The sequence below is a fragment of the Anopheles bellator genome, chromosome 2 (assembly GCF_943735745.2).
Source record: "Anopheles bellator chromosome 2, idAnoBellAS_SP24_06.2, whole genome shotgun sequence".
NCBI lineage: Eukaryota > Metazoa > Arthropoda > Insecta > Diptera > Culicidae > Anopheles > Anopheles bellator.
In genome coordinates this window covers 35,726,533-35,738,735 of record NC_071286.1, presented here as the reverse complement: position 1 = coordinate 35,738,735, position 12,203 = coordinate 35,726,533, and the positions used below count along the sequence as shown (strand labels likewise).

The window sequence follows — 12,203 nt, the reverse complement described above, 5'->3', positions numbered from 1 at the left end:
TGACAAACTGATACAAGGCAGGCAGGTCTGTCGATTGCTTTACCACAATGTTCCGGAAGGTTGTTGCTTGGAGGAGCCTAAGCGGACGTGCCCTAGGTGCGGACACTGCTCGATTGAAAGACTGATGATTCGGCTGCTGCCGGAACGCAATTTACAAGATTTACGTAATTAGTCATTTGCATAGCTGATAAGCCAAAAGTTCATCAATCAGATTTCGGTTGTTTCAGGCATTTCATAAGACCGTGATTTTGTAACGTTTAGTCAAGCTTGATTGCTACTTAAAGCTGTTACGTCCAAGCCACTTAAAAAGTAAGTCATTTCAATTTTTGGCTTCAAAGAATATTACTCACCACCACCATAATGAGAGAAATTTAAGCGTTATTATATTTGGTCGGAAAGGTTTAAATGGAATTAAACCTTCCCAAACCCAATAAAGTTACTCAGCCAATAAGTAATCTATTGCAAAAAATTGATCTGTATTATAATAGTTTCCTTTGCGAATATGCTTCTTTTTGCTTATCTTCATTAATAATACTTCAATAATTCCTATACGAAAAAATATTCAAACCAGTCAATAATTGAAACTAGTGAAAGATATGCTTCCTTCTTTAAGGTTAAATATTTGTTAATTCTCATAATCAACTATGAGAGTATTTGCGGCGGTTCCGATCTGATCACCTAATCCAACCGGTTGTTTCACTAGTTAACTATGCAAACGAAACTAACAGCATTATTACAAAATTTTGCATTTGATAAACGATAGACTTTCCTATCATCAAAATAAAATTATTCTTCAATGTGTAATATTATACTCACTGAACTGAGTGAATCTTACGGCAATCAAACTCGACCGAAAGACTCCTACACTCCTGTTGACTCCTGTTTCTCTCGCTTAGTGGACACTCACTTTTTTATCTATCTCAACAAACAAAACAGTGGAAACGGTTCCGATCGACTTTCAACAAGTAAAAGCAAGCAAACATGGCGGCATGGTCGAATGGTCAACTTTTTTTTATTATTGCTTTAAAGGCAGTGAAATGAAATATGCTGCAAGTTTGATCCGGAATTCCGCTCCGAGGGTGCCCCTCAAGAAACTGATACCGGAGCGAAGTTCGTGACAGCAAACAGGATCAGAAAAACGGATCGCTCGACCGGATTTGGCTGGCTTTGGGCAACTACTTCGGTAAAGAAGCATTAACGTCGCGTCAAGCACCCATTTCGGCCCCATCCCAAGGTGTCGGCACCCGGCTGGCCCCGGGACCCGGGCCCGGCGATAACAAATTACTTGGCCGCTATTTAATGGCCACCCAGACCGCCGCAGCCGCCATCGTCGTCGGAGTTTCAGGTGGTGCAGCTAAACGAGTCCCATCAAGTCGAGCGAAGCTGCGCCGAATATCGCAAAGTTATTACCAACAAAACTTATCCGATACCGAGAAATCCACTCCAAAAGCGAACGCTACAAATTTATGACCGTCCCCTCCCTGCGGAAAAGTCTGGCCAAGTACTCTGGCCATCAGTGGATAACGTTGTCCACTCGGGCTCGGCTCTGTTGCTCCAGAACCGTGTCCGGGGATGGTCAACAGCGTATCGGCGCTACTCATAAGTGCCCGGATCTCGGAGAGTGTTTATCTCTTTTGGGACGTCGTTGGTTAACTATCTGGCGGGACGCGGGTGCACACAGGACTAGGGCAAAGTTTTAATTCCGAACTTTCCACGGCCACGGCCCCACCCCACGCAAACGTTTGCGAAAACGGGAAAATTAATTGACTTCGATTAGACGGACGCCACCGGCACCGTTTCAGGCGGAAGAATGTCGAAACTATGATGTAAGCGATGGCGTTCGGTCAGTCCAGTTGTGACGACAGTTATGAGTTGCCGGAAGTTGCCACGTGCTGGAAAGCGTAGTCCGGCCCCGGTCGGGGGACGAACACAAAGCATAACTCACTCAATTAAGTTTTCATCGAGGGAGAAAATAAATGTTTCGCGGACCCGGCTCAGCGGACCACTTCCGGTCAGAGAAAGTCCTTTTTCCAGTGTCGGCGAACCAACGGCTCCGTCTCAGATGTCACTTGCCTCACTCAGGGCGGTTTGCCGGGACGAAAGCATTTCATCGATGGGAAAGAATTTCACGATAAAAGTCAAAAGGATGGCCGGCGAACGGTGCTTTCTTCATCCTTTCGCTGTCATCGTTCTCGGGGGTCGACGGTTCTTGGGCGGGGTCTCTGTGGGACCGATTCGCACAGCCCGAGCGTCCCGTGTCACGGCAGCCAAACTGTGGTGATTTATGAAGGGACTCAACTCTCCGGCATTAACAACCCTGAAAATGGACCTTCTTCATGTGGGCAATTTCTCGGACCGTGGATTGGGTACGGTTGCCAGTTTGCCTCTCGGTACTACGGAGCAACCGTAGAAATATGATCGCGCACCGGCTCAATTCGGGGGTTGACGAATGGTGATTAAATTATATCTTGTTTACTGTACCCTGTCAACCATCTTATAGCTTACATTACGTTGATTAAGCTGATAGTCGGAGAAAATGTTTGACCGGACGCTAATTTTGGATCTGGAAAGTGAATATTTTAAACCGTTAGCAACTCGTTTAAAAGTTATACAAACATTTCAACGCTTTTCGGTATTTTAGCATCCTTGGCAATAACTTCTTCGTCGTAGCGAAATTCCATGTCATGGAACATTCTTTGGAGGTCTACCAATTGCCAGTAGACGATGGGGAGCAAACTTTGAGAAATACCATGGTTCAGCTGATGCCATTTTGTTACTACTAACTTTAATGTACGTGAAAACAACAAAAGTTTTATCACAAAGATCGTTGAAACTCTCAAATAAACGATAGCTAATAACAATACCCAGCGCGAGTGTTACTTCGCGTTTCAAAATGTGGTATCTCTTTTTCCAGATCCTAGATGGGGATTTTGTGGAATACTACATCTTCCACTTTATGTTTTCTTTGTAAATTTGTGACTTCGATGATGTTGTATCTTTTTTATGGTAAACCCAATCCCATCACAAAGTTTCGGCGGATTGAACTAATATTTCTCGAAAGAATAATCATCGCTCCAACCTTCGACTTCAAAATATGGGGAGGAAGCCCTGGTAAATCAGCGCATTTTCTGTTCTGTCGAACCGAAATTCTGTTGGATAATTTACTGCTGCTTCCTGATTTACCGCAGAATCGATTGACATGAAAGTCATACCTTCCCTAGAATACTGCAGTTGATAGCATTTGTAGCGTGTTCGCGGTGGTCACGTGATTGTTCTCGTGGCTGACCGGCCACACGGTCGAATTCACACATTATCATCATTATCCGAATAATAATCACTGTCGTGTGCAACCATTTATTGCTGAATGTCCCGTGAAGGAAGGGACTTTCTAGTTTGCCCGGTCGCCTCAGAAACAATAAAAAAGGGTCTCTGTCCGAGGTGATTGTGGAGGTCTCTGGCTCTCTGTTAGCTCCCAGTTAGCTGCTTCTTGTAGTTCGGAAACCTATGCAGCAGAAAGGGAGAGCTGATCGCCTCGATCTTTCGGATTGGTGTTGGGCAAGAAAAACCGTTTGAGTACCAAGCCTTTAATGAGAGGCAGAATAAGTAAAACGCATGTCCGCTCCGTTCGAATCTAAGGTTGATTCTATGCAAGTGGAGCGGACAAACAAACAGATATACAAACATACAAAAAGAGACATTAATTTTTATAGCTATACACAAAACCCACCTATCATTGAATAACAAACTAAACATTCACGAATAATATTTAAAGAAACAGCTTAGCAACGATTGGACCTATCTAGGTTTAATTATGAAACAAAAAACAATAAATCGACAAACAATGTAACAAAAGGAAAGACTATGGGAGTCGATACAAAAGAATTCGGTTTTTGGTTTACTTTACTTGAAGTTCTCATCAATCGAGAGTAAATAAAATATTTGGCTTATTTTTATAACATTTCATAATATTCACTTTAAGCTACGCGATACTTGATAACTATTCACGTTTCAAGAGGGAACTGGTGGTTTCAGACAACGACACAGACACTGTACAAGGTGGATCTCGAGATAGGCAGACTCCACTGTCACAAACTGCTCCAATCGACAATCTTATGCGGCCACTCGGTACTCAACGCCGCGGCCTACGAAGGCCACCGTTTAGAAGGAGAATTGAGGAAACAATTTCGTCCGCGTTTTATTCCGCCTCGCGGAGCAGCAAAAAATTCCTCTGTTGTCCTTGCTGGGACTCTGAAGTAAAAAATGCCCATCCTCGAAGACAGAGACAGAGAGAGCGCAATAAAGAGTATAAAACCCTGCTTATCGGGAGCCGGGAGCCATTTTGGGCGACGACGTTCCGGGCAGCTAATTAAACGGATCATCATCGTCCTGCCTGTTTAGTAGCCCGAGCGCCTCATTCGCACCAATTGGTAGACCCTTTAATGAACATATCTCACTTCGCTTGCCATCTCTCCCCCAACAGGAACTACATCATCAAGACCCGGCTGTCGAAGGGACCGAACAAGATCGTCCTCTCGCCGTCGGACTTTGTGTTTCCGGTTGACATGCGAAGGGTAAGTGTGGGGTACAAACATCCATCGAACTTCCGCGCGGTTCAAGGACATGCGAACGCAGCCTGAGGAGCGCAGCGCGTTAATGAAGGTCTAATTTGCATCTATTTCTCCATGGATTTTCCACCCCAAAACACACTTCTGCAGGTTGACGAGGGTATCGAGGCGATGCTGTGCTGCTGGCTGCAGCAGCTCCAGGAGTTCGGTGGCCCCGAGGTGGAGAAGCCGGACCTGCTGAAGGGTTCGATCGGATCGCTCAAGAACCTGGGACTGTCGGTGCCGACGAAGCCGAACTCGGGCAGCGAAACGCTCATCCGTCACAGCAGCGCCGCCATTGACCACAAGGCGCGCTACAATGTAAGCCATTCGCACCGTTGTTCTTTTACGCCAACACACACGCATAACTCATCCCGATCCGGGGCTAATGGCCGGCGTTCGGCAAACGCTATCTCTCTCTCTCTCTCTCTGTCGGCCTCTTTCATCGCAGGGTGATTTAGTGCAGCTGAAGGAGATCCCGTCCAGCTCGGCGTCGCACGAGCTGAAAACCAAGGCGATGGATCTGCTCGTGATGGCCCACGGTTTACGACACGAGAACATAAATCCACTAATCGGTAATTCACTCCACCCCAAAAAACCCTTAACCCAGTGTTCCCGTCTATTTTTCTGGCATTTTTTCGACTAGTTCCGCTCCGTTTCCCATTTTCGCTCCACTCGGTTTCCAGTTCCGGCTGGTGTCAAGTTTAGTGCCTTGTAAACAGTCACGATTTTATGACGTACCTGCGATTCTTCTTCGCTAAAGTCAAACCAAAACAACAGCTGCTGCCCGTCCCTAGGTCGTAGGTCTTTCGTAGGTCCTGTTACGGAGGATTTACGAGCTTGGTCCGCTCCGAAAGGAGGCTAAGTGTGCCTAGGTGGATGGCCATTATGGCTCGGAAAACCTTCCCCGGCTAACGGGGGTACCGCTAACACACAGCCGACACATAAACTTGGATCATCTCTTTCGATCTATTTGTCATCATTAACCTGCTCCTACGAGCGCCATTCTCTAGCGAGCTGCTGCTGCTGTCCGGAGCTCCCGGAAGGCTCCACTGAGCTTTAAGATCTGACTTCTGGCGATAACGGTGACACTTGTTTATGCTGTGTCCTACGCTTGTCACTACGCGAGAAAGGGTTCCCGCTTCCGTCCATAAAACTTGGTTGATGAAATGTCACACCGTTTGAGATATAACCCGTAGCGTTCCGAGGTCTTTGACTGATGGATTTAATTAGGACACGGCGTGATAGACTTCTATGGCTGGGCCGGTGAATCTCGATAGTGGCGAGAATTGAATTTCAAGCGCTGCTTCATTAACAAGTAATTAGCAGGACGTGATCAGCACACAAAATCTTCGCACGATTAAAGCCACTCGGTCCCGCAGTCCCTGATTAACCTGAGGGCCGATTAGTTGAAAACGAGCGCACAGCTTCATCCGGGGATGTTTCGAAGCCCCCATTCACCGATACGTCATTGATTCCGATTATTTTCAATAGGGAAATTATCCACCTGAGCGACCATGGACAAGTCCGACACCGACCGGAAGCGACCACCAGCCCCTGGGGACAACAACAGGATACGCCTGAGGGAAACGTGAAGGAAGCAACTCGTGTCCGATCGCCCGAGTCACTGCTTCCTGGTTTCCGTGAATATCCCGGTTTATTAATTTTGTACGCCGACCGGTGAATGGGAGGCGTAAAACGACTATCTTTCGCCACATTAGACCTCTGATAGTGTATCTTCCGTGTCGCCACAACTCGTTGGGCTTTGACGGAAGTGACTGTGTTCGGTCACACAATAGGCTTTTGATGAGAAACTCGGTCCGGCCCCGATCATCCCGGATAGGAGCGTCCGTCCGACCCGCTCCTTCCGCGGGGAAGCAGCAACCCAGGCTTCCGGTCGGGTGACCTTGAGCCGAGCCAGGATAAGCCTGGCAGATGTAAATCTAGTTAATTAGAAGTGTTGCGTTGCGTTCGGGAACAATAAATAGGGCCATTGTTGGCACGTTATTGAGACAGATCGAATAGCTTCAGCTTCCGGGTCGGCCGATTGTGGACGTGGGCAAACAATGTCCGGAAACGAGCCACGTCCGGTTGTGCAGCCTCGGTCAGTGTTGACATTGTTGACGGTTCTACGGCGAAGCATTTGCTCAAGCTTCGGGTCGTTTGAAATGCAACTAAGGTTCGTTTGGGGATTACTGCGAATTGTTGTGAACGGTCGGTCTTTCGGTGTCCTTTACCAATCCAATCGCAAAGTAATGCAGCGTGTAGGAATTCCCAAGGATGAACGCCGCATTGTGCTTTAGTTGCTTAATGAGGATGCAAATACACTAGAGCTCTGAGGACTACAAAATAAGAATTACCAGTGAATGCATCAAAGGCCAACCTGTTGAGAGTCTGCTGCTCCAGCAATCGCGTTAATTCGGATGCATTTTCCTATAACAAGTTCGTTGGTTAATGAATGTTTCATGAAAGCATACGTGGTGTATTAAAAGATATCATCAATTCTTATTTATTTTTAAATTATTTATTTATTCATAAATATCTCTTTTGTCCCCTTCAAAGTAATCCCCATCAGATTTGATACACTTATCCCAACGTTTTTTCCAATCCTCGAAGCACTTCAACAAATCATTGTTTGTGATCTTCTTCAACTTCTCTTTCGATTTCGTCTTTATCTGCTCAATCGTAGCGTAGCGTCGTCCTTTCATGGTCCTCTTTAAGGCCAGATCTTAAGTCTCTAAGGCCATATCTGGGGAATACGGTGTGGCATCATTAGTGTGTTGTTTTGAGCCAAATATTGGCGTACAAACAACAGGGGAATTATTGTTTTTCCCCAAATTCGGTCTTTCTGGCGGATTACTTCTCGCAAATTGCGCATAACTCGCAGGTAGTATTCCTTATTGACCGTTCCTCGCTCGTGGTAAAAACTCATCATGTACCACGCTCCTGCAATCCAAGAAAACTGTAATTCTAGTGACGTGATACTTTTTGAACAGACCTCGTAGTTCCTCAACTTACGAGCTGACAAATTAGCTACTCCTCTTTTCATTGGAGTTGCTGTGGAGAAACCTGTGTCCTGTGTCTTGAGACGTGCCTTGGACGGTAACAAAATCTGTCAGTATCATTATGTTGCGGAGAGGATTAGGTTGGATTTGTCAGTCCGGTGCGGAACACTCGTATGTGACAAATCGCCTTGATTAGTGAATGTTTTCTGGCTGTAATACCCCCCAAGGCAAGGCGGCCTTAAGTAGTCAGAATCAAGGCCCACGTCGAGGGCACCACCGTTCCATCATCTCTCGAAACGCTCTAAGCTCCGGCCAAACAACGCGGTGTCACTTCACGTTCTACGCACGTAACCCAATGTAGCACGCAATGTTCCAGATTGCTGATCAAAGCACAACCTGCATCGTCGCCCCTGCCGATAACGGGCAGTATTTAACCAAACAACCTTCCAAACCAAACATGCACAGGCCGTGCTCCTTTCGCCATGATTTGGCCTTCAGATTTTTGGGCCGCTCTGCAGTGTCCGATGAAGGAACGCTTCCCCAAACCGGACCCGGTCCGGTCGCACCGGCGGTAATTGCTTCGCAGTTTCGCAGTGGTGTCATTCGCTTCGCCCAACCTGCGACCGTGAGGCCGTAGCCCAGGGAAACTTGTGTATCTTTTCATTTAATTATTATCAGGAGATGGACCGGTACCGACGGGCAGATAGTGCTGCTCCGTCGACCCTGTATTTATTACATCATGCGTAAGCGCAAGCATGGCTCCCGCCGGGGCCCTTTGGGGCCCGGTGCGCTCGGTTGTGCCATGAATCGGCTCGCTATCGGAAGGATTCGTCGACCAGGCGGCCGAATTCGGAGGTGGTCCACTGGGACACGTGAAAATGGTCGGACCAAGCCCGTTGCTCCGATGCCGCCTATGATGGAGCCGTATCGTGTTGACAGCAGAGACGGCCGTTACATTCTACATTGCCTCGATCGCATAGGGATGCTGGCCCAAGCTGACCGCTTTGCAGCTCCTGACTCCTGATAAAAACGAGCTAACTACACGCCAAGAGTCAATATCGTTGTCCACTGCGGACTTGTCTGTACAGGACACACCAAACGCTGCTGCTGCTGCCGTGGCCACCCGAGTCCGTGCGTTCCGGGCACCCGTGATTGCATGTTTTAATTTTCCATCGCCAATGGATCGTGCACCGCATTTTAAAGTGATTGTCCCGGGTGCCGGGCGAAAAGCTACATAATCCCGTTTACCTACACAAACTACCGGAGCCCGTCCGTGTTCGAAAACCCGAAGCCCCTTTTTGGTTTTTACTCCGCACGACGCAATGGTCCTCTATCGGTGCTGACGCTCCATAAATCTCCGGCAAAAGGGAAAGCTCGGCCAATGGACTGTTGTACACCGGCCGTATGCTTGTCACGGGGGGCACGACATTTGCATACACACCTTTCTCTCGGGCCCACCGGGGGAACTCGATTTTCTCGATTTCTTCCGGAGACGATGCCCGGCCCATACGCTGGTCCGGATGGTGCTCGCTGACGGAGCATTAATAACGTTCGCTTCCGCTTTCGTTTTCCGGCCCCGCTTTGCCCGGGCCCGGGAACTTTGGCACCGAAACGGTACCTAATTACATCAAAAGCACACAAACATGAACCAATTTTCGGTAGTGGCCGGCTTGTGTGGGCTCTGGGCCGCACCGGTACCGGTTCGCTTCGGTACACCATTTTCCAATTTTAATTCAATTAAAACTCTGCTAACGCGCCGGCACGAGTCCTTTCTGGGGTGCGTGCTCGTGATGCGAGGCCTTTTGCTTCTTGTTAACCCCCCCATTTTGGTGTACATCGTTCAGATCGTAAACCAAAATATCACCTCCGATCGCAACCCATTATCATTCTGCTATACAACGCACATTTGAATAAAAAAGGTTGCGAGCGAAAGTTAAACACAAACAATCAACAACAGAGCACCGGTGGCACTTAAAGTTGCTGTTCCGTTGTGCCGTTGCAACAACAACAACGATGGCCAGGGTGGGAACTTTTAATGAGCATAACTCGTTCGCTGGTACCGGCCGGGCGAAGAATTGCAAACCATCATCGGGTCCACCGTGGTCTAAGCGGTAATGGTGAAAATAAACGCCATTGCACCAGTGCTCAGTCGAGCCGGCGGCTGCTGCTACCGTGAACTGCACGTAACTAATCCAATTTAGAGCAACAACAAAGCAACAATTAGGTAACTCGAGAAACACTGGGCCGGCTGGGTGAAACCCTCCCAGGCCACAACGGAGCAGGAGTTACGTGCTACGTGCCAACGTAATGGCCGGTCCAGAAGCGCAACTTTCATTACGAAAAACTGTGTTTATTAAATACTTTATTTATCAACAAACTTTGCGGCAAGCTCGTTCGTTACGATGCGATGTTCAGTGTTACGATGTGAATTACTGGCGACTTGCCATGGCCACTTAAATCCGCTACAGTTCACCCTCAGTTCCACTGGTTTCTTTTCACTCTTCAACCAATACGAACCTTGGTGACGACCTAGTGAAACATTTCTTATTATAAGTTCTAGACTGGATGGATCACTCGTATAAACAAATCATCAGGACATGTCATCAGAACTGAATTCTGAGGACGCGTTTCTGACACTTTTGAAGTTGCTTCAGTTTGAATCCTTTTCTTCTTCATTAAATCAACTCACGGACGAACAGAAAAGATTTTGTGGCTTTCTATTTACATAAGCAAAATTTGTAGAAAAATATAATGTCCGTTTCAAACAATGAATAAAGTTCGAGCAAACGCCCCCGAGACCGGGTTCCCACCCGTTTGCCCACAGTTTATGTGCGGTTACTGGGCGATAGAATATTAAAATTTTCAACCAAACCACTGCTGCTGTTGCTTCCAAAAACTTTTCCAAAAACCATTCAGCAGCTCGAGCGGCTCTCCTTTCGCTGTTGAAGTGCCAGCGAGCGTCCTATATTAAATTCTGGCAACGTAAAAAACACGCCATCTTTGAATCCTTTGGCTGAAGCATTGAAATCAACACGTGCAACAATCCGCACGCTGCACCGTTCGTCCGGCATTCAAATATTCACGTGCCCCCGGTTTGTCGGCCCGTACCGTCGACATTTCAATCATACTACCGCTCTCTGCCCGGCCCCGCCCGGCAACCGGGCCGCAGAACCGGAACAGGTCACGCTGGATCTGAATTAATAACTCTCCCTCCAAACGACTGCCCATTGCTCGGTAGACGCGCTCATGATCTACGGTTACAGTTGATGAAACTACTTTCCCGCTCTCACTCTCTCTCTCTCTCTCCCTCTCTGTGGTCCTTTCTCAGGGGGGTTTCTATCAGATCGCTGGCCAAGAGCCCCAACGAGAGCCGGGTCGAGTGTGCTTTGCATGCCAGAAAGTCGGTTGGTTTTGCATCGATTTTCTTTTTCAATTTCTTCCAGCTCTTGGCTCCTGGCCTGGGAAAATCCTGTCCATCAACCCAATCTAATCACGTTACTTTCCGCTCTCTATCGCTCTCTCTCTCTCTCTCCACAAACTATCGCTCCGGTACGGCTTCATATGCTGTATCTTACCAGTGCACGATACGAAGGATTTATCAGTAATCCCACACAGAACCGTCGGGTGCAGCCACAGATTAATGGGTTGCTTGTGGTTGGTTCTCTTTCCAGGAGTGATTTTTCATACAATAAGGACCTTCGCTTATTGCTTTTCTTGTCAAACTTTCATCAGAATCGCCTTGGGGTTTAGCATGCAATCAATCAAAACAGAACAATAGTCAGATGCTCCACATTTAAAAGGTTCTCAGAATGCTTTCTGGTTCTTATGAGTTTATCGATTGCAGCGCAATGTAGAGATTCACACCCTACTTAAGGCGCCAATCGATGGAGACGCATGGTACTTTGTAACAAGTCGAAGTTTTTCCGTTTCAAAAAACTTCATTTTTAGGCTACTGAAGAAATAAATAATAAAACGAATCCCCACTGTTCCCAGGCTGGCTGAATGAGCCTGCGAGGACGGCGCTGGTGTTCGAGCACTGCTCGCGCGGCTCGCTACAGGACGTGCTGATCATGGACGAAATCAAGCTCGACTGGTCGTTCCGGCTGAGCCTGCTGACGGACTTGGTGCGGGGCATGCGCTACCTGCACGCGTCGCCGTTGCGCGTGCACGGCTCCCTCTCGTCCCGGAACTGCGTGGTCGACGCCCGGTGGGTGCTGAAGATCACCGACTACGGCATGCTGAGCTTCTACGAAGCCCAAGGCATCCCGCCGCCGGCGCGAACGGCCAAAGAGCTCCTGTGGACGGCGCCCGAAGCATTGCGCGACTCGAAAGGATACCCACGCGGCGGGACCCAGGCCGCGGACGTGTACGCCTTCGGCATCATCATGCAGGAGGTCGTGGTGCGCGGCGAACCGTACTGCATGCTGTCCCTGTCACCGGAGGAGATTATCGCCAAAATCAAGAAACCACCGCCCCTGATACGGCCCTCGGTCTCGAAGGGGGCGGCCCCACCGGAGGCGATCAACATTATGCGCCAGTGCTGGGCGGAGAATCCCGAAATGCGACCCGATTTCGCAGCGTAAGTGGCCGTCCG

At 48.2% G+C, this 12,203-nt stretch overlaps 1 protein-coding gene across 1 annotated transcript in view; it reads left to right on the top strand.

Annotated features, from left to right (window-relative positions):
- The window catches only part of LOC131207454 (uncharacterized), a 42,856-nt gene that overhangs the window by 22,587 nt on the left and 8,066 nt on the right, over nt 1-12,203 (top strand). Inside the window, exons 6-9 of the mRNA XM_058200067.1 lie at nt 4,481-4,571; nt 4,716-4,925; nt 5,056-5,179; nt 11,603-12,188. Of these exons, the coding sequence (XP_058056050.1) occupies nt 4,481-4,571; nt 4,716-4,925; nt 5,056-5,179; nt 11,603-12,188 (1,011 nt within the window). The remainder of the gene's footprint in view (nt 1-4,480; nt 4,572-4,715; nt 4,926-5,055; nt 5,180-11,602; nt 12,189-12,203) is intronic.